We start from the raw sequence: 22,572 nt of genomic DNA on the forward strand, positions 1-22,572 counted from the left end.
ACATGCATGCATATAAACATTTCCATCTCATTATATCCTAGGTCATGTAAACCTTTCCTTCTATTGGTTTTTTTTCTCCTGTTCCAATAAACAATTTTACTACACCTGGAGCCTTAGGAGCATTGCTCCCAGGTGTGTCTACAGGAGGGGGTGGGGGGGAGATGTAAAATAAATCAAAATGACAGCCATAATAATATGATCAAAGCCCCACACCCTTTTAACATGTGTTGCATGTAAAAAGGGGCACAGCTTGATGTGCATGGCTATTGTGACATTTTTATTCCACCCTCCCAATGTAGACAGTAAAAGGAATGGCTTTGAGGGACACCACAAAGAGCAAGGGTCAGATAAAGGAAATTTTGAGTTTGAGCCAAAACTGTAACCAGAGAAAGCCTTTCAAACATTGACCCTCCCAAGTTCTCACGAAGATGGGAAACACATCCAGACTTGCAACATTCTATTACTATATCCTTATAAGAAACGATATAGTACACACTGGATTCCTACATGGCATTAGATTCTTAGCTTGAACTACTTTGAAGGGCACATAAATTGCTAAAACAACTGTGTCTACTGTCTGGAAGTTGAGTTATGGCAACTGGACTTATTTTCTTGTTGGTTTGAGACATTTCACTGCTTATCCACACAGCTTCTTCAGTCTGAGACCAAGGGACCAACTGAGTAGACAGAGAGTCTTTGGAATGTGCCAACTCTTACAATTCTTAAGGATATTCCTACACTTGGGTTTCTTCCCCAAGGTGTGTGCCAGTATCTTAATGAAGATTCTCAGTCATCCAGGTAGAATTGTGTGGAAATTGAGTTGGGACAATTAGACGTGTTTGTCCAGTTAATTGACTCTACTGTTCTGCCCTAAGAAAATTCCCTGGATTGATGCCTTGAATATCTGCTAAAGACTGCTAATCAATGTTGCTTACCTGGGTAGGGAAAGGTCTGGGATAATTACATGCAAAAAGGGGGTCATTGTTCTATTCATGACTTGTCCTGATTCAGCTGTTCTGGTACATCGATCTTCTCAATGCAACAGAATCTCTGCTTCCTTAGATGCAAGATCACAGACCGTGACCCACAATGTGGAGGGCCCTGTTTTCCGCTTTGTACCTGCTGGGTGTTTTCCTTGAGACCTGCAAAGGACGGAAGGTGCCGGCATTTCAAGAAGGTAAGGCAGCTACAGTGGCAGTGGGGAGAGATCACGGGTCTAGAGAGCCAATGTCTTAACAGGCCAAAGAGGGATTGCTCTGAGGGTGCTGTCTAGAGCAAATCAGTGCAACTATTAATGAGTGGAATCAGTGCTGTTCAACTCAGATCCCTGATAAAGGCTGCTTTCTTGGCACTTGGTGGATATTCGCCTTTGCACATCTTAAAGGCAGCTTAAATTCAGATGGGTGTCTCTCTTCTATAGCTGCAGGCTATTGTACCAGTTTATACATGAACATGCACACGTACACTTACGGGCAGATACAAACTTGATACAAGGAACTTCCTTGGAAAAATGTTTGGCTTTAAATGAATGAAAGCCGAACACTACTATTTATTAAGATGCCAGCTGCACAAATGGAATGATGGGCAGCTGAAAAACTTATCCAAACTCTCTATATTTGCAAATTCCAACATTGACTGGATGTGAATTTAGGAGGGAGAGAACTACAGGTGGTCCTTGACTTATGACCAATCATTTAATGACCATTCAGAGTTAGAACAGCCTTGGCAAAGGTGCTTTACAGCCCATAAAGCATTTCTGACTGTCGTAAAATGTGTTACCCACTCACCGTGGTCACATGACTGCATTTTGGGTGCTTGACAATCAGCTCATATTTACCGTGATTGGTTGCACCATAGTTATCCCAGGCTCACAATTTGCAACATTTGCAACAATTTGCAATTTGCAACAATTTGCTGGTTTCCTGTGGGTTTTTTTCTTTATTTTTGTTTTTGTTTTGCCAATTTCTGGAAATCATATCTATTTGGGAGAATGGATTCAGACTTTCAGCAGCATTCACTTTATGACTACTATAGAAATGGTAATAAAATCAGGTCCAGCCATGTACAGTAGGTGCCTTATCTATGAGCATCATGGGTTAAATTCCCCGTTCGGGTCCAATTATACTCATAATTTGAAGGACTACCTGAATGAGCCAGTTTTCCTCTTTGGCAATTCTGGGTCCAACTTCTGGACCTTCTGCCCCCTTTCATTAGCAAGGGCTCTCTTTCTCCTCTCCCTTTGTTACAATAGCAGTATCTTTGCTACTTCTGTTTTTTGGGGGCTTGTGTCCCTGGGCTTCAGTCCTTCCAAAGCTTCTGTCATTAAAGGGATGTAAAGGTATTTAGAATTTTGTGAAAGGGTGAGACAGGCAGGTTTCAAAAATCCAGTTTACATATCCTACAACAATAAAGCCACATCAATGGAATCCTTGCAGTGTCTATTTCTTAATTTTGCCTACTTTGAGAGGGTTGTTGACATGATCAAGAATTATTGTGATGATGTGATTTTAATTAGCATCAGCAATAGACTCATTTTAGCAAGTACTATGAAGTGGAGAGGTCACTTAGCAGTGACTTGTTTAATTGTCCTGATGTGGTAGAATATATTTCAGAGTTGCAGGAGGGAGGGTGTAGAAGAAGAGTAGGTAGAGCTGGGGGGGAGGTGGAGTTAAGTGCATCATCAGTTTAGAATCCTTGCATTGCCACAAGACACCCAACCCCTCCTGAATGCCATTGGCCCTTATGTGGCACCCATTTAGTGCTGAACTTTAGTTGCCCAGATTCTTGCATATAGGCTTGAATAAATCTTCTATGCTACAGCCTTATGAATGATCCTGGTTCTTTGGGCCTGACAGAAGAGCTCCCTCCCAGGGAAAGAAGCTTGGAAACTTTGATATGCAGAAAAAGGGCAAAGGCAAACACACCTACACCCACAAACACAGTAGTTTGCATGGTATATGTAGTAGTTGTACAGATAAGTACTTCAATCTGGCAAGATTCTGTCTATAGGCAAGCAGCAATAAAAAAAATTACCTAGAAGTAACTCCTCATGTCATTCTTGGTTCCTTGGGCCTTACACCTGCCCTTTAATGGACTTAGGAAATCGAATCACACAGGAAGGGGGTCCACAAGTTACCAGAGCAGAAACCTGATTAAACAAAAGGAGCATATAGAATCATGTATTTCAAGGACAGTTGCAGCTGGATTGACCAATTTTCCGGATTACAAAGCTGAATGGGAGACCACCAGGAATCCAGACTATACAGTAGACTGAAAATAGAAAAATATTCTGGATTGTGGCAGGGAAAAATCTTTCCAATTGCTGCCCAAATTCCCTGATGTAATTGTCTAGCAGTCAAGCTCAACTTGAGGGAGACTAACTCTTTCTTAAAATCAAAGATTAAAAAAGATTTTCTTTCCTGCTACCTCTAAAGAATGAGAAATGAGTTTCAGCTGCTCCTGATCCTGCTTTGATTTCTTTTGAAGCATGTGGAATTGATGGACTAGGCCTAATTTAGGACAGAGCTCATATGTCTTAATGACTAGATGCAATTATATAGAGCTCTTAGCACTCATGGTGTTTTATAGAGTGCAAGCTGGTCATTGGCTATAAAATAAAAATACTGTTAAAAACTACAAATGAGAACAAGAAGTTCTTTCCCCAAGGAAGCACAGAATCTAAACATGGACCCAGCTGAAATAAGAAAGAAAGGGAGAGGAAGGTGCTGGAGGTCATTAAAGAAATACTTGAACCACGGAGCTCCATGCTCAGATCTACAAAGAACAATCAAAGAGAAAATGCCACTGAGCATTTGAAAAGTACCTTTTCTTTACCACGGATAGTCAATCTTCTCAAATTGACCTCTGGGCCTAGATCTCGCTCTCCCTGCTCCTGTGCTCAGGTAAACAAAATGGAAAACCTGCAATGAATCATGCCAGCAAAAGAGAAATCCAGAGTTGCCATGAAGTTTGGTAGCCAACATTGGAACTGAACACTGAACACTTACATGCCGTGCATCTTCCAAAGGAGGTCAATTCCCCAAGAACATTCAGGCAATTTTCAAAGAGAACTCAAGGTAAATTGAAACCCAATCTGGAATTAAGGAGAAATTATCTGATAGCGAGAACAATTAATCACTGGAACGGCTTGCCTCCAAAAGTTGAGGGTGCTCCCTCACTCGAGGTTTTTAAGACGAGATTGGACAGCCATTTATACCAAAGAGTAAATATCTCCTGCCATGGGCAGGGAGGTGGACTAGGACTTCAAAAGTCCCTTCCAACTTTCTTATTTTACATCCTGTATTCTATTCTGTATTATGTAGAATCCAGAGTTAAAAGGTGACAATTGCTGGGCTTCCTCCACTGTCTCTAGTGCTAGAAAGGCAGTTCCCAGTCGTATAATACACATAAACCAGATGCGAACATGTGGATCACCTTAGAGCAGTGGTTCATGGATCATTTTCTACCAGACCGCCGGTTTGCTTGGGCGCCGCCATCTTGTTTCGACGGCGCTTGAGAAAGTGCTTCCGGGTGAGCTTGTCGGTCATCAGTTGTTGGAAAGCGGCGTTTGGGTGCTGAAGGAATCCTTGCACCTTAGTTTCGTCGAAGGGGGGGGGCAGCTTCGAACGAAGAGCCATCCCGATGGCGGTAGAGTCTCGCGTTACTCAGGAGGAGATTAAGAAAGAGCCCGAAAAGCACAAAAAAGGTACAAAGGAGGAGTTGAAGGTGGCGGGGAGAAGCGGGGGATGCCTGGCTGGCCGGTCGCTCGCCTCACCTTGCCTTGGTCGTGCGTACTGATGCCGGTACCGGTCCGTGGATCATTTTGTGATGCCGGTACCGGGCCATGGTACAAAAAAGGTTGGGGGCCACTGCCTTAGAGCACTCCATACTGTGTTATGAAGGAGCTGTGGCATAACATAGATTTTTCAGTGGTATGATTCCAAACCCACCCTTCCCCGCCACTGTATTAAAATAAGGACTCCTTTAAAACTTTATCAAACTCCAGATCTTCCCTGGAAATGATCTGAACGTTTCAATTTCTGCCAGTTGGATGACATCATTGCTGCATCCCTCAGAAGGAAAAAAAATTAAAAACAAAACCCTCCAAACCACAAAATGATTCCCTGCCTCTGATGTAGACCTTGGCCAGCTGCTAAACTAATCTGTTGCCAGTTCTGATTGACAGGAAGAAGGCTCTTTGGAGCTGCTAGCTCAGCAGTGTTTCTCATTGATGGATAGCTGCCTGAAAAGCTTCTGGTGATTTGCTGCAGGCCACCGTGAGAGATGCTGGCAACCTGGCAATGGCTTCCGGCACCCCACCTGGGCTCCAAAGTATAGTGACCTCAGCTGTCAATTCCATTTGATCCTCAACTCCATTTCCTATCAAGGGGATAGTTCTATCAAGTCTGGAGGTCGCCCCGTTTTGTTGGGAGGCCTCTGAGTGTGCAATTCTGCTCCTTCAGAATAGCACAGAATCACATGGCAGGTGCTCGTCACAGAAGCAGTGAGTTTGTGCTAGGGGCAATGTGGAAAATCTGAAGACTGTGGCAACACTAAAGAAGGATAATGTATCTTAATGGGGAAGGCTGCCTGCCTTGTGTTTTGCAACGAGAAAGGCTGTATTTGAGATTCAGGCCTCGTAAATGCATAATGCGGTGTTTCTCAACCTTGGGAACTTTATGATGTGTGGACTTCAATTCCCAGAATTCCCCAGGCAGTGTGGCTGGCTGGGGAATTCTGGGAGTTGGAGTCTATGCATCGTAAATTTGCTAAGGCTGAGAAACACTGGTATACTATATATATACATATGAATATATTCATTTCATTTTCTTGTCCACAATGCTAAACAGGCTGGCAGTGATTATTTACCAAAATGCTTTTTAATATCTCAGTTGAGTTTTCAGCCTTGCAATTCACTGGAAGCTACCCATCCAAGCATTGACCTGGCCTGACCCTGCTTAGCATCCAAGCCCAAACTAGGTCAGGGGGATGTTCTCATCTGCTGCCATCAAAAAATAAACTCAGCACATGAGTTCATGTACCAAGCTGATCTCGGAAGCCAACCAACCAACATTAGTACTAGCCTAGTTTAGTCATTAAGTAAAAGCACCTGTCATGGTTTTACCTGTCACGCGGTGTAAATCCAGCTAGAGAGGGACTTGTCAGTACAATACAAAAATAGATGCTGAGTCCCTAAAAAGTGTGTAGAGAAGAGCAATCAAGATGATGAAGGGACTAGAGGGTAAATCATACGATGAATGATGGAGGGAGCTAGGTATATCTAGCCTATTGAAGAGAAGGACTGGAGATGACAAGATAGCTCTGTTTTTCAGTACTTGAGGGATTTTCACAGAGAAGAGGGGGGATCAACTCATTCTTCAAAAGCACCAGAGGGCAGGACAAGAAATAATGGGTGGAAACTTGTTAAGGACATCCAACCAAGGAGTAAGGGAAATATTCCAACTGTGGGAACAATTCATCAATGACACTGCTTTCTTTCCAGAGTTGTGGGTGCTCCATCACTGAAGGTTTTCAAAAATAGACAGGACAACCATTTGATTGAGATGTATAAGATCTCCTGCCTTGGACTAGAAGACCTCGGAGGTCTCTTCCTGTTAGATAGGCAGGTCGAGGGAAGAAGCAAGACTCCAATTGTTGAGAATGTCTGCTTTATTGAAGATCCTGAGTAAAGAGGCTGAGCAGCAGCTGGCTCCAGCTTTTTAAAGCAGGAGCTGTCCACGTGTTCAGCCACTGATGTGGCTTCAATATTCATGCCGGAATTTCCAGCAAATGAGTGGAGTTTGACATCAGACTCCATTCCTCATTAATATTTAACATCCCTCCCCTCTCAGATAGAGGCTACCCAATCAGTGATAGCTTAGAGTATGTAGTCACGCAAATAGGCAGGACTACGGTGGGTGTAACTGGACTTGCATGGTTCATTCCCACCTGGGGCGGCAAACTGGATAGATGGGTCTGCTGTCACTCTGGAGCTGGTCATTGGAACCTCCTAGAAGTTCTCCCAGGGTGTAGCTGTCTCTGCCAGAACCGAGGCCTCAGAAGTACTTTGCTGGATCCCCATTTCTCCAGATGAGTAGTTGCGCCTATCCCACGGGCTGGTAGTCAGAATAGGAAGTGTACTTTCTTGCCTATCTTTATTTGAGGTTGTCAGGGCCTGGTCTGTGCTTCTGTGTCAGGGTTCCCTTCCTAAACTTTCCTCCTCAAGTCTTTTGTCTTCTAATCACCCATGGAGTTGATCTATATGTCTCCTCCATATCCTAGCATCCTCTAGCTCTATCTGGTAGGATTGGGGGCCTATGATTCTTACTATTTTTCCGGTACCTGATTTGCACCTCCAGTGTAGTTATGTGCATATACAGGGTGCCCTATACTGGACAAAACTATTTGCTGGTGGACTCTACAGGGGTCCCTGTGTCATAACTTGGGTGCAGCCTATCTGGGGTCGATCTTCTTGATTCTTGACTCTTGATGAATGTATCTTTTCTTTTATGTATACTGAGAGTATTTGCACCAAGACAAATTCCTTGTGTGTCCAATCATACTTGACCAATAAAAGTATTCTATTCTATTCTATTCTATTCTATTCTATTCTATTCTATTCTATTCTATTCTATTCTATTCTATTCTATTCTATTCTATTTCAATTTTTTCTGGTGTCCCCCTGGGCCCATCCATGCTAAAGTTTACTTTACAGATCTCATAGTTCTCTCTACCAGCCCATTAGTTGCCAGGTAAACCAGTGCTGACAGGGCATGCCGGATTCTTCTCTCCACAAGGAAACTCTCGAATATGTTTGTGGTGAACTGGGGTCCATGGTCTGAAACCAGTATGTCCAGCAACCCATGGGTGGCAAATAGTTTCCGCAAGACCTTGACGACAGCTTCTGCTGTCGTTGATGCCATTATAGCTACTTCTATTCATTTTGACTGTGCATCAACTATGATTAAGAATGTCTGCCCTTGGAATGGCCTCACAAAATCTATATGGATTCGTGCCCACAGTACAATAGGCATTTCCCATTTAAGGAGTTTTGCGCTCGAGGGAGCTGGCCTAGACTTGGCATGGTGAGCAGGTGGTGACCCAATCCTCTATTTCTTGATCCATTCCTGGCCACCATGCATAGCTTCTTGCCAATGCTTTCATCCTTACAATCCATGGGTATCCTATTTCTAACATCCCTTTCTTAGGGCATTTAGTATCACCACTCTATCTCCCCACAACAGGCAACCCTTCTGTACTGATAATTCCATTTGCCGATTTTTGAATGGCTTGAATTTGCTTTCCCCCAGTCTTTCCGGCCACCCCTTCCACATCCAGTTTAAAATTCGTGCCAGGGTTCTGTCTTTGGCTTCTATAATCGGGCCTGTCACAAGATTTTCAATTTGCAATACAGATGTGGATGGTGCCGGGTCCTTGATGATGTCTGGTAATTTGCACCTGCGGAGGATATCAGCATGGTCAATTTTCTTCCCTGGTCGGTGTGTGAGGCGATAATTGTATGCTGCTAAAAACACAGTCCATCGCAGCATTCTCAGTGATATGTTGGTGGTTGGTTTATTTCTTGCAATGATGCCTAGTAGCAGTTTGTGATCAGTGACCAATTCAAAGTCTCTGCCATATAAATACTCATGGAAATGCTTGACTCCTGCCGCTGCCACCAATGCTTCTCTATCTAGTTGGGTGTAATTCCACTTGGCTTTGAATAGTATTTTAGAATAAAATGTGATGGGGCTTCATTATTATTATTATTATTTTGCATTCTGTGGTAGAGGATTGCCCCCACCCCAAATGGGGATGCATCACAGGTTAATACCAGTGGGAGGGTTTCATTGTATTTCACTAGGACACTGTCTGAGGTTAAGAGGTTTTTTTTTAACTTTATTAAATGCAGCTGCTTCTTTGGGCCACCAGATCCACTCAGCTCCCCTGTCCAATAATCAGTGGAGTGGCTCAGCGATTGTCACCTTCTGTGGCAAAAAAATGCTATAAAAGTTTAATAAGCCTAAAAAAGCTTTTTGGTCTGTGGTGTGGGGGCCTCCTTGATAGCCTTAAGCTTCCACTCTGTGGGATGGATGCCTGAACCATCAATTAGGAATCCCAGGAATTCAACCTGGGGCACTGCTATTTGGCATTTCCCTTTTTAAAATTTAAATCCCGCTTCTTGAAACCTGCTCAGCACAGTTCTCAACCTTTGGGTGAGTTGTTTCTTGTTTGTGGCAGATATTATGACAGGGCATCACCCCCTCAATATTGTGTAATAGTCATTCCATCAAACTTTGAAATAGCCCTGGGCCAAACTCACCCCAAATTGTAATCGCTTGCACTTAAATGCACCCCTATGAGTGACTCTTGTCTGTGCTTCCACTGTGGCTTCATCCACAGGTAGCTGTTGGTATGCTTGTGCTAAGTCCAGCTTTGCAAAAATTTGTCCCTTTCCCAGCAAGTGCAGGATGTGTTGCACCACTGGCACAGGGTAAGCACTTTGTTGTAGTGCTCTGTTCAATGTGCATTTATAATCAGCGTATATTCTGACAGACCCATCTGGTTTCACTGGGATGACTATGGCTGTCTCCCACCTAGCATGATCAACCGGCTCTAGAACTTCCTGGGCAATCAGCTTATCTAATTGCTCATCTATCTTTGACCATAGAGCAAAAGGGACTCATCGTGGCTTGAGTCTGACAGAGGCTACTTGGGGGGTCTAGATTAAATGAAATTGGGGTCCCCTTGTACTTGCCTAGGGCAACATAAAAGATGTCCTTGAATTCAGCTTCCAAAAGCTCCAATATTTCAGTTTCCACCCATTACCTCCAGTCCCAGGGCTTTGAACCACTCCATTCCAATTAGGCTGGGAAGATCCTTATCTACTATGGTGATGGGTAGGGGTCCCTCAACCCCTTGAATTTTATGTTAAAGGAACCCTTTCCAGAGATGGGAATGTGGTTCCCTTGATAGTCCTTAAGAGTGCCATTTGGAGGCTCCAATTGATGCTTCATGAGGGTCGGGCTTGCTCTTCTGATGGTTTTCCAGGACATCATGGTTTTAATTGATCCTGTGTCCACTTCCATCTTGCAAGGGCTTCCCTCTACTGGACAGTGATGTGGATTTTCTCTGCCTCATGGCTAGTTGACTGGGCAACCATAGTGTAGGCATCAGAATGTCCCACTATTGTGTGAATATCTCTGTCTGCACTTCAATCTTGCTGCCTTTTGTTAATTGTCGGTGGTGCTTTCCGGGATGTTGCCTTGGTTCCCTGGTACCTTGTAGGTGATCTGGTCCTTCTCTGGCCATGACCACCAGCTGGCCCACTCTACAAGCTCTTGCTATGTGGCTCTGCCATTCACACCGCTAGCAAATGGCATCTTTAAAATGGCATGCCACTCACGGATGATTTCCCATGTCAACTCATAAAATATTTCTGCGGTCTTTTTAGAGTTGCCAACAGAAAGGGAGGAGAAAGCCGTGGGCAGCTTGCATTCCATAAATGTATTTCAAAGATAGTTTCTACGTGACCAAAGTTTCTGCCACACAAAATTCTAACTGGAGAGCATGACTGATGACTCTTGGCTATGGAGGTGTCCAATTGGAGAATATGAATTACAATACACCCAGGGGGTAGGGGGAAAAACAGGGTCAAGAGTGACAACGAATGATGTGTCTCAGAATCGGCTACACTCAGGCAATGCTGCATATTTTAATTCCCAATAAATCCTTTTGGAGTTTGGCTAGAGACTCATGATTTAAATGGGGTTAAATGTCAGAATCCTGACAGCTAGCTGACTCAACTAATTCACAACCATTCCTGGGAGAATTGATGCCCGGTCTCCCCCACACCCAGTGCATGATAGGCTTTGATATCTTTTGTCAGCCTCTGGGAACCCAGAGTACCCAGTTGGATGAAACCTTTTGTCTCTTGCTGGCCTCTTCATCCTGTGCATTGACTTTATTCAGTGGACGTTATCCTTGTCTCCTTCACTCTCCTCCATCTCAGAGCCCCACTGTGGTTTGTGGCACTGGTTCTGGCATCATGGATGGTCTGGGAGCCCCTGATTCTGGCTGGGGACTTGTCAGAGACTTACGCGGCTTGGGCTTCCTGATGGTGGTCTTAAACGGTAGATCTTGTCTGGCTAGCAATCACTTTTGCAGAGTCAAGTCTCTAAGTCTGAGCACGAGCTGGTCTCAGATCATGAATTCCGTGCCTGGGAATTTACAATCCTTGGGTAGCTTCCTCAGTGCTGTCACGTACTCATTTATGGACTGAATCACTTGTTGGCACCACAGGTAGAATTCATATCTGCAAGCCAGAGATGATGGGACTGGCTTATAATGCTCTTTTAGTATTTTCTGTAAGTCTGTCCAGGTAATGTTCTCCAAGGTTTCAGGTGCCACTAAGCTTTGGTGGTCTCATACATGTCTGAGTCACAGTAACTCAGGAATAGTGCCTTTTCTGGGGGTCAGCCTGCTCATGGAAGCTGTTTGCTTCAAGGAAATGTTTACATTTCCCCATATACGTCGACCATTTTTCCGTTCCCAGTCTGAAAAGAGTGGGGGAAGGGGGGGCACATGAGCGGCCATTTTGAAGTCAGTCGATGCTCTTTTGCTGAGCTGGTGCTGAAAGAAAGATGGCCGCAATGCCATGAGGTTGCCTTGTGTCCTTTGGTCTCTGCTAGGATTTGACCTTTGTCACCAGTGTTAGATAGGCAGGTCAAGGGAAGAGGCAGGACTCTGATTGTTGAGAATGTCTGTTTTATTGAAGATCCTGAGTAAAGAGGCTGAGCCGCAGCTGGCTCCAGCTTTTTAAAGCAGGAGCTGTCCACGAGTTCAGGCTTCAATATTCGCACCAGAATTTCCAGCAAATGAGCGGAGTCTGACGTCAGACTCCACTCCTCATGAATATTTAACACCTCCAACCCTATGATTCCATGTTCTATATGTTTAGAAGACCCAGTGTCTTATACTCATATGTATGCTGATTCCACCACCTCTTCTCTCTCCTTCCTTCTCTTTCTTCCTACATTTGAAATATTGAGAAAACTTTCATCATAACTTGAAGCTCCTCCAGAGTCACAGGTCATTTCAGGGAAAGTGCTAGTCTCCCAATTAATCAGCCCCTGCAGTGTGCTCAGTGTTCTAGGAATGCTCTTAATGTGCATAATGACCTTTGAAAACAATTTGCTCAGAGGCTCAGTGTGTAGGGGGAGGGGGCATCTGGCCAATCTCTCTTCTATCATTGTGGTTCCTTTTTGGTCTTCTGCCTGCCAACCAACACAAAACCCAACGATGCCTTTATCTGTATATGCCTTAGTGGAAGAGTCATAGTCCATCTTCCTTTTCTTTAGCTCTCAGAGCAGACAAATACAGAGGTTATCCTTGTCATGCCCACATTTTTGAGGTGTCACATGTCTCCTACTGGCCAAAATAAGTAACATTGTCTTTCTATGATCAGCTTCTCTTTCATATGCTGCAGCAGACTCCTCCTTTGGGGGGATGCCTCTCATCCCAACTGTAGTCAAATACGCTGCCTAGTCCCAGGGCTGAGAAGTTAAGAAAAAGTCCTAGAAGAAGACAGTGGCAAGCCATTTCTATATTATTGACATGCCCGGGCAGTACCAGGAACTGGGCTTGACTCTTGGAAGTCTTTATTGTAGACCGATTTGGTGGCAGCACCTTGCCTTCCTTCTCCCAGTTATGACTATTGAGCCAGGTACTTCCTATTCTGTACTCATCCATTTGGTTTTTCTTGCCTACAAAAAAAATACAGAATCTTACTTTTCTCACTGTTGAATTTTGTTAGATTGGGCCAGTCTGTTGAGATCCTTCTGTATCCTGAGTCTATCTTTTGGAGTGTTGGCTTTCAGCTGTAATTGTTGATGGTTCTCAAATATTCCTTGGCTTGGTAGCTTGGCATTTAGGGACATAAAAAATTCAAGTTGTCAGGCCACACTTGTCACCGCTTCAGTTTGCAAATGCTTCAGTGTATCCTAAAGGTTTTTGTACATTGTAGATCCACAGGTTTGGAAGCAGAGGTGGTATTCAGCAGGTTCTCACCAGTTCTGGAGAACCGGTAGTGGAAATTTTGAGTAGTTCAGAAAACCGGCAAATCCCACCTCTGACTGGAGATTTTACAGTATCATTCCCCTGCCATGCCCACCAAGCCATGCCCACAGAACCGGTAGTAAAAAAAAAAAAAAAAAATGAATGCCACCACTGTTTGGAAGGTGTCAATTTCCCCCAAATGGGAAAATTCTCCAGTGGGAGGGCACCTTGTGGGGTTAGCAGAATCCTAATCTTAAGAGGAAGCATTTCCCTGTGGTTATCCTCCATGCTGCCATCTTCCTACCCCCCACCCCAAACCTTAAATGCCTTTTTCTGATCTCCTGCAGTTTTGCCCTCCTGGCCTGAGTCAGACAGGGCCAGCAGAGCTGAGCTAGTATTAACAGAGCAGGCCCTCCGAAGGAGAGAGCAGGCAAAGATGAACTCGGAGGCAATCCGTTCTGCTTCCTTGCACATCGTCGCTCATTTGTGCATCTGTCTTTGCTCAGCAGCAGATGTACTTATTCCAAGCACATCCGTGGTTTCTGCTAGTCTTGAGATCGTCTCAATTGCTTCCCTGAGCTGGGGAGAATGGAAAGGAGGACCTAATAGCTCCGCTTATAGCTTCAGATAGTGACTTTTGCTTTTATTTTATTTTGCTTTGCCAGCCTCTCTTAATTGAGTTGGCCATTCGCCACCTGGCCTCCCTCCTTCCTCACTGAATGTATCGCATTCTTTTCTGGCATTCGTTCTTCCTGTCAGATCTGCAATACAATATCTGTACGTTTCGTGGCAGCTCCATATTTCGCAGCTGAAAACCTGGCTGTGTTTTTTTGTCTAGAACTTAAATCATAAAGGGATGCTTTATCTTCCCAATATTTATTCTGCCCTCCTCCATCTCACACAGTTTCCCATTCTCTCCCCTCCAAAGGGCAGGAGTTATGAGCTAGAGTGCATCTGTGCAACAACACACAGGCAAAATTGATAATACTGGAGCTGTGGGAGGAAACGGTGTCGGAAGGGGTGAAGCCCCAAGGAAAAAATGACGAGCATCATTGACAAAGATCTCCTGTCTCCTGCTTCTCTGTAAACTGAAGCTTTTCCAGGTTTTTTTTTTTAATGCAGACCAATGTTTTTCAAACTTGGCAATTTTAATATGGGTGGACTTCACATCCCAGCATGCTGGCCAGGGAATTCTGAGAGAAGATGTCCACCCATTTGGAAGTTGCCATGTCTGCAAAATACTGATCTAGACTCTTTTCCTTTTCGCTGGACTTTTTAACTAGACTTTATTTCACTCTGATGAAATAAAATCTGCTATGGACAATTTGATTTTGAGAAGGGGATTCTAGATAAATTCTCATGGATCAAATTGATCCAAGACTGGACTTAACGACCATAATGGAGCCCAACATTTCTGTTGCTAAGTGAGACATTTTCTTAGGTGAGTTTTGCCCTATTTTATTATCTTTCTTGCCACAATGTTTAAGTGAATCACTGCAATTGTTAAATTAGTATCATGGTTGTTAAGTGAATCTGGCTTCTGCTTGTCAGAAGATCGCAAAAGGGGATTGTGTGACTCCAGGACATTGCAACTGTCATAAATGTGAGTCAGTTGTCAAGCATCTGAATTTTGACCCCATCACAATGGGTATGGCACAACAGTCATTAAGTGTGAAAAATGGTTATCAGTCACTTTTTTCAGTGCCATTGTAATTTTGAACAGTCACTAAATGAACTGTTGTACATTGAGGACTACCTATACTTACCTGGCAGGGAAGATACCATGATCGTGAAGGTGGTTTTCCCAGATGAGGCTCATCCATCACACTTCAGGGGTTTTCCCCAAATGCTCTAGGCATGGTTCTTAGTGCAGTTTTTAATAATATCTTAATGTTGGTTCATTTTAATATCTTAACTATTTTTCACTTGTTTCTATAATTTGTAAACTGCCCAGTGTCACTTTGTAGGGCAGATAGTGGCATAGAAATTTAATACATACATACGTATATACATACATACATGCAATGGAATCTTCTTGCACTGCTTTAGCATCAAGGTAGCCAAGCAGCATGTGTGAATGTCCTGTCTATTACTACACCATGACCCAGGGATCCCCAAAGAAATTGTCTTGGAAAAAAGAAAAGAAAAGAACAAAGTCCATCTTCCAAGATCATTTCTTTTATTTAGGAAAGCATCAAATTGGCAAAGTCCGTGGTAATTCTGAATCTGACACAACCTGGAATTACCCCACAATATTAGAAGTTAGAAATAACCCCCAAAAGTCACATTCTCCAATAGAAGTAATTCAACATGGCTTTATGTCATAAATCTGCACCTCAATGGGGCAGAACATGGTCAGCTCATTTTCCCACAGGAAGAAGAATCACCTAGCCTAAACAACTCTCTCTATCTCCACTCCTCCCCCCTTAGGAATGTGGCAAGCCCGAAACCCTTCCCCCATGACCGCCAAAGAGAAATTAAGAAAAAGAATATATACTATATACTAAACCTAACCAAAATGGCTACACATATGCCAATTTTGGGCTTGACAGGCTGCCCTCCCACATTTGAAAAGAAACCCCTGCAATGACATAAAATACACAAAGATTAAAATTAGGTTAAACACAATCATACAATGCACATTTTAATCTCCTTTGCCACCCACAGAATTCACCTTAGGCTTGTGTAGGTATTTTTCACCCTGGTCCTTGGACCAGCATTGATCTGCAGAGTGCCAGAAACCAGGCCACACAAACAAGCAAAGCACCATCTGTGGGATGCAGGCAGCATGTGAAAACCCATCCGTTCTGGTCCACAGAAAAAACCTCTCTCCACGGAACTAGTCCCTGGTGCCCAAAAGGTTGGGGCCCACTGCCATGGTCTCTTAATTGGCCAGGGCCCTCCCATTCATTCCCTAAATGGGACAATGGGAGGGGGACTTCCTCTAAGATTCCCCAACTCATCACTCACCCTCAGTGGCACTGCGGCTGTCCTTGCTAAGGGGGAATCCTACGTTGGAGAAATTCTCCATCGTCTGAAAACAATGTGGAAAAATTCAATCATCCCTTTTTCTCTGCCCACAAAATTTTAAAAGCCAGTCGTGACTTGCTTCAATCTAAATGAATTATCCCCATTTAGATAAGAGGCAGGAGGAGGCAGACTTAAAACAGGGGCTGTGGGATAGAGAAAACAGGTGTTATCTGGAGAGTTTGTAAAATTGCTGCAAAGGACCATCTGCCGTTGCAAATTAAAAAGTCCATCTGGACCCTCTCTGCAGCAGAAAGGGCCTTTTGAAGTTCTCCCCCAAATTTCTGGCCAGAGAAATGGAGTAGATAGTTGCTCTGAACTTCTCCAGTGGAAAGAGATGTTCTTAACCTACTTTTCAAGGACACGACTCCCCGTGGAGCGTGGCACAAATACTACAAGAGGGATTTCCTCACAATATTATCCCTGGGGGTTTAATGGAAAAATGGACAGCCAAGGCAGCTGTGGAACATTTTGAGGATTGCCTAGTGACAAAAGAGAACATTCAGATCCTCGCCTGGAATGCTTTAAATTAAATAGCTAGGTTTCAACAATATACTTAGCTTGGTCCTTGAATTAGCTCATTTCCTGTGCTCATATGCACACTGAACGTAGATTAGACTGAATGGGCTTTGATTCAAGCAGAACACTTGAAACTAGTCAAAGTTTAAGCTAACTAAGAGTAAAGTCGCTGCTTCAGCCCTGACGGTTGAAAGAATAATGCAGAATTTAAAAAGGGGTTCAAACAGCTGCCTCAGATTTCAGAGAAAGGGAGAGACAGATCAATAGCACCCTGTCAATTTGTACTGCATAGGAGAGCTGGCCCTTTGGGGTGGACCAGATCAAAAAACATAACAACAGAATCTTGCAAGATTGTGGTTTATTTCCCCTCCTTGTTATCTCCCAGTGAACTAGGTTTGTGTTTGCATGAGCCGATTCTGAATACAGGTAGTCCTTGACTTACAATCACAACTGAGCCCAAAGTTTCTGTTGCTAGGTTGTTAAGTGAATTTTGCCCCATTTTATGGCCTTTCTTGCCACAGTTGTTAAGTGAACCATTGCACTTGTTAAGTTAGTAAATCGGTTGTTAAGTGAATCTGGCTTCCCCACTGACTTTCCTTGTCAAAAGGGGATCATGTGACACCAGGAAACTGCAAGGGTCCTAAATAGGAGCCAGTGGCCAAGGCTCTGAATTTTGATCACGTGACATGACCACGGGAATGCTACAATGGTTATAAGTGTAAAAAAGGGTCATAACTTTGGAAAATTATGCAGGACCCCCCCAAAACTTTTGTTTGTATGGGTTACGTTGAATGATTATTATTGTGGTTTGTCACACACTCTGCCAGATGCTCAGGCTGGATTTGGCATTTTTGTCTACCTATTGAGTCCTTCCCAAGGACCTGGGATAGGCAGGTGTGGATGTTTTATGGTGTTAGTGGTATCATCTCAGGATGCCTTTTGCAATTAACTGATGGTCTTTTTGTCAATGCCATTGATCTTCAAATGGTACTCCAGTTGTTTTGGGATCGCACTCAAGACATCTATTACTATTACCTTTGTTTTCTTTTGTCGTTCTAGTTGGAAGGTCCCTTCCCCCTCTGTTATTCTGTATTCTTATTCCTCGAGGCTATTCTTACAATCTATTATTCTTACCTTCTAAACTTATCTGACCACTACCGCGTATCCTGGTGAGAAATTCCACCAGTTAATTAGGCAGGACTTTCTATGTGTCTGAAACCTGGTCCTTGGGACTTTGGCCTCAAACATGGCTATACAACTATATCCCTGCCCTACCTGCTACTATGACTGATGTCCAAGGAATCTGGTAGTGCCTTTTCTGGCTAATTCAGTTTATTAAAGGTTTTGTGAGCTGCTACCTTTAATATAGTTAGGGTTAGGGTTAGGTTAGTCGGAAAAGTTGCTAGCAAACTCCTAATTGTTGGCTGTCATGGATTAAAACATCCCTCATACAAGGACATCCAAGGCTGAAGTTCTGGTGCTCCATTCAGCCCTCTGAAACTCTTCTTTGTTTGCCGGCAAAATATGAAACAGACATTCCATCCTTCATGACTTACAGACCTTTTATTTTTTAATTGGCTAAAGATTGCTTTAAACAACAGACTCTTCTTACTTGCTGCCCTCTTAATGTTTTCTCCCCTTTACCGCTTTGTGTTGCATCAGCGACTATTTTTAAAATAGCAACAACAATAATAAGATCATCATCCTCAACAAGAGTCCAGGTGTTGCAGTGCCCATGCTTGAAAACGCTGATGGATTGGGATCAAAGCAGCAAAGCAAAACTGCCCCCAGTTTAATCAAGCATGAAAGGGGTCACTTTCCAAGACCTGTCAATGTTTGAGAGATGGATTTGTTTTGCTTTGTTGTTCTTTTGGTTGCATCTTTATTGATTTTTTTTTAAAAAAGGTTGCAGATTCTTTTTCTTTTTTTAAAGAATACATACCTCAAATGCAGCAGATGAGAAAGTGAGTTATCCGTTGCCTGCATAAAATAAATGAATGGAAATAAGTGAACAGAGTCGAACAATTGAGTTGATTTTCTGTTCAGATGATCATGAAGGAAGTGTAGTAAAGGAGTTTTAGCAAGGAAGATATGACAGCAAGGAAGAAGCAAACGTGGCAGTCAGGAGAATCAGTTGAAATTTCTAAGCTCTGCTACAAATTTTCTGTTGTGATCTGATCACGTTACTTAGGACACTATAGAATAATGTTTCTCAACCTTGGCAACTTTAAGACACATGAACTTCAACTCCCAGAATTCCCTAGCCAGCCCATGTTGGCTGCAGAATTCTAAGAGTTGAAGTCCACATTATTCCTTGTACAGATTATTTATTCCTATTTTTCGGTGGTTGGGAGATGCATTGAGGCTCTTTCTTATAATGATACCCCTCCGGCAAGATTTTCTCCATGGATCTGATCTTCTTCTGTTTCCAGGCTTGTTCTCCTCAATGTCACAATCAGAATTTGTGTCAGAAAAAAAAGGACAAGAGAAGTGACACCAACTTTTTCCCCCTTCTGTTCTCATACTTGTGGCGTTCTTTTTTGTGGTCTGGCCAAGGGATGTTATTGATCAGTGGAGGAGAAGGAAGGAGAGGGAAATAGAGAGGGAAAAGGAGTAAAATAACTATACAGAGTTTTATGGTATCAGTATGAAAATAAAGGTTATAACTATGATACACAACAGTATGCAGTTAAAAGGGACTATAAATGCATGATTAAGAGAATACTGGTTATAACCAGGGAGTATAACACTATGTATACTTAAAAAGGATGTACACAGCCAGAACACAGTCACTGCAAGACTGAAAATGTGATGTACTATAAGGAAAAATGTACAATAAAAATATTTATATAAAAAAAGAAAATCATGGGCCTTCCACATTACCCATCTCTGGTGCCAGCCCTGCACAATAGCTTCCTATCTAGACTTATTATATATCTAACAATGTGTTTGCTTAATCATGAGCTGCTGAAAAATCCAAGGAAGCCTTCCTAAAGACAGAGACAAAAGGCGATAATTGCAATGGACTAGATGCCCCCAACCTTAAATTTTGCCTGTTGTTTTAAATCGGTCTCTGAATTTCAGGCATCACATTTGTTGGCCCTTCAGTTGTATGTCAAGCAGCAGTTGCTAGGGAGCAAGAAAAATCTGAAGAGAGCTGTATTCCTCCAGTCTTAGTATGCAAGCCTCCCCAATACATCTGGTAGGCCAGAATGCAGAGAACATTTCATTTGTTGAGAAATTATGCTTCTTTCCCATTCATCTTTGCTTTCAGAGCTACAGTCCTGCATTCTTACATTTCAATACGGCTTTGTATTTTATAATGGAGAAAGGAGCTATGTCTTTTGTGATGAGATATTCCATCACCCTGTTTCCCCCCCTCTGTCCTTTAATCTCCAGCCCCTCCTTGCTCTGTACCCAAAACTGGCAGCATTTTGAATAGGCATGCATTAGTACACACAAGTTTGTCATTGCTGGTATTTCCCATAAAGTTCCGGAAGGCTGTGGTTTTGCTGGACATGGAAATAGTCACCGAAGCAGCATGTGGATTCAGCTTGGTAGGAGATAAGACAGAAAAATTAAATGGGGGAGGAAGGGAAGCCAGTAGTTGCCACTGAGATAAAAGCCAATTGCCATATGTCACTCTATGAAAGGGGCTCCCACTTTAATCCTTTTTAGTACAGCACATAATCCCTGCTTTGATAGAATAAGGACACAAAATGGAGCAGAAACCAGGATTTTGTGAGTTCTACACCCATCTTAGACATGAAAGATGGCTGGATGGCTTTGTGCCAATAATCAAGAGGTGGTGAGTTCTAGTCCCACCTTAGATATGAAAGCTGGCCAGATGACCTTGAGCCAGTCACTCTCTCTCAGTCCAACCCACCTTGCAGGGTTGTTGTTGTGGGGAAAATAGGAGGAGAAAGGAGTATTAGGTAAGTTTTGGGGTTACTTATAAAATAATAAAGGCAGGATAAAAATATGCTAAATAAAATAAAGTGGTTGCTACAGAACAGCATGTTCAGGTGACATCATAAAGTGGCCAGCATTATGTGCCAAGTGGGGCAGAGTGCCACAGAACACTAACCGAAATTGTCATTCCTGGCCCCAATACACTGTTTCTCTTCTCACCTTTTTGGAGAAGTTCCAAAAAGTCAATATGGTGCAAATGGTGGCAATAACCTTGGAAAGGATGGAGCCTTGATTGCATATTTCAGAAAAAAACTATCCTGTAATCTGCAACTCTTACACTGCAAAAACATATGGACGACACAACTCGACCAGGGCAAAGCAATAGACGCAATCTACATAGACTTCTGTAAAGCCTTTGATTCAGTGGTACACGACAAACTACTCCTAAAAATAAAATCCTATGGTATCTCTGGACAACTGAATAACTGGATGGAAGCATTCCTGTCAAACAGACAACAAATGGTCAAAATCGGGAGCATTCTATCAAATCCAGTACCTGTCAATAGTGGTGTCCCCCAGGGCAGTGTTCTAGGACCAACTCTCTTCATACTCTACATAAACGACCTCTGTGATCATATTAAGAGCAATTGCGTCCTCTTCGCTGATGATGTAAAGCTGTTCAATACCACAGACAATACTGCTACCTTACAAAAAGACCTTGACTATGTATCTGAATGGTCAAACAAATGGCAACTTCAAATCTCAACAAATAAATGCTCTGTCTTACATATTGGCAAAAAAAAATCAGAAAATAAAATACAAGCTGAATAGTCAAGATCTTGTTGATGACCCAAGCTCTGTAAAGGACCTTGGAATACTCACCTCTAATGATCTAAGTGCTAGAGCCCACTGCAACTACATAGCCAAAAAGGCATTAAGAGTTGTTAACCTAATCCTACGTAGTTTTTTCTCTGGTAATATCACACTACTAACCAGAGCATACAAAACATTTGCTAGACCAATACTCGAATACAGTTCATCAGTCTGGAACCCTCATTACGTATCTGATATTAGCACAATTGAGAAAGTCCAGAAATATTTCACAAGAAGAGTTCTCCACTCTTCTACTCGTTGTAGAATACCTTATGCCACCAGACTTGAAATTCTAAAACTAGAAAACCTTGAATTACGCCGTCTTCGGTCTGACCTAAGCATGGTATATAAAATCATACATTGCAATGTCCTACCTGTCAATGAATACTTCAGCTTCAACCATAACAACACAAGAGCACACAATAGATACAAACTCAAAGTAAACCGCACCAAACTTGATTGCAGGAAATACGACTTCAGCAATAGAGTGGTCAATGTCTGGAATACTCTACCCGACTCTATAGTCTCTTCCCCAAACCCCAAAAACTTTAACCTTAGACTGTCTACTATTGACCTCACCCCTTTCCTAAGAGGTCTGTAGGGGGCGTGCATAAGCGCACCATCGTGCCTACCGTCCCTGTCCTATTGTTTCTCTTATTCTTTTATTTTTCTTATATGTACCCATTTCATGTATTCACAACTATGTATACACTTATACTTATTATCTTGTAAACAATTGGCAAATCAAATAAATAAATAAATAAATAAATAAATAAATAAATAAATAAATAAATAAATAAATATTATTATTATTATATATATTATATATATTAGCTGCTACTAAGGCCTACCTTGTGGCGATTTGTGAGGCGAAATATAAATACTTCACACTAATTGCATCTGCAGATAATCATCCAGCGACCCTCTTTGAGGGGAGCCATCTCCTCTTAGGGAAGGAGGAGATTGAAATCCACCTGAAGGGGCGCTTTGAGGAATTTGCGAATTTTCTGGAAGACAAAATCACTCAACTTCGTTGCCAGTTAGATGCCGGCGTGGTTGCTGATCTGGTGGAAGCTCCTGAGGCAGGTTCTTGCCCTGTTATCTGGAAATGGTTTGACCCTGTTGCTCCTGAGGAAGTGGACAGGATCCTAGGGAGTATGCGCGCGAGCACCTGTGTTTTAGACC

The 22,572-nt window shown here is 42.8% G+C and overlaps 1 protein-coding gene across 6 annotated transcripts in view; it reads left to right on the plus strand.

The window, feature by feature from the left end:
- Positions 1-22,572, plus strand: part of COL16A1 (collagen type XVI alpha 1 chain) — a 234,413-nt gene that overhangs the window by 11,888 nt on the left and 199,953 nt on the right. For all 6 annotated transcript variants that reach the window (XM_087970506.1, XM_087970507.1, XM_087970509.1 and 3 more), the window contains exon 2: positions 1,063-1,177. In XM_087970506.1, the coding sequence (XP_087826632.1) occupies positions 1,090-1,177 (88 nt within the window). In that variant the 5' untranslated portion in view covers positions 1,063-1,089. The remainder of the gene's footprint in view (positions 1-1,062; positions 1,178-22,572) is intronic.

Source organism: Notechis scutatus, chromosome 8 (genome assembly GCF_049901735.1).
Source record: "Notechis scutatus isolate UNSWTSFEM ecotype Mainland chromosome 8, rNotScu1.2, whole genome shotgun sequence".
Classification (NCBI taxonomy): domain Eukaryota; kingdom Metazoa; phylum Chordata; class Lepidosauria; order Squamata; family Elapidae; genus Notechis; species Notechis scutatus.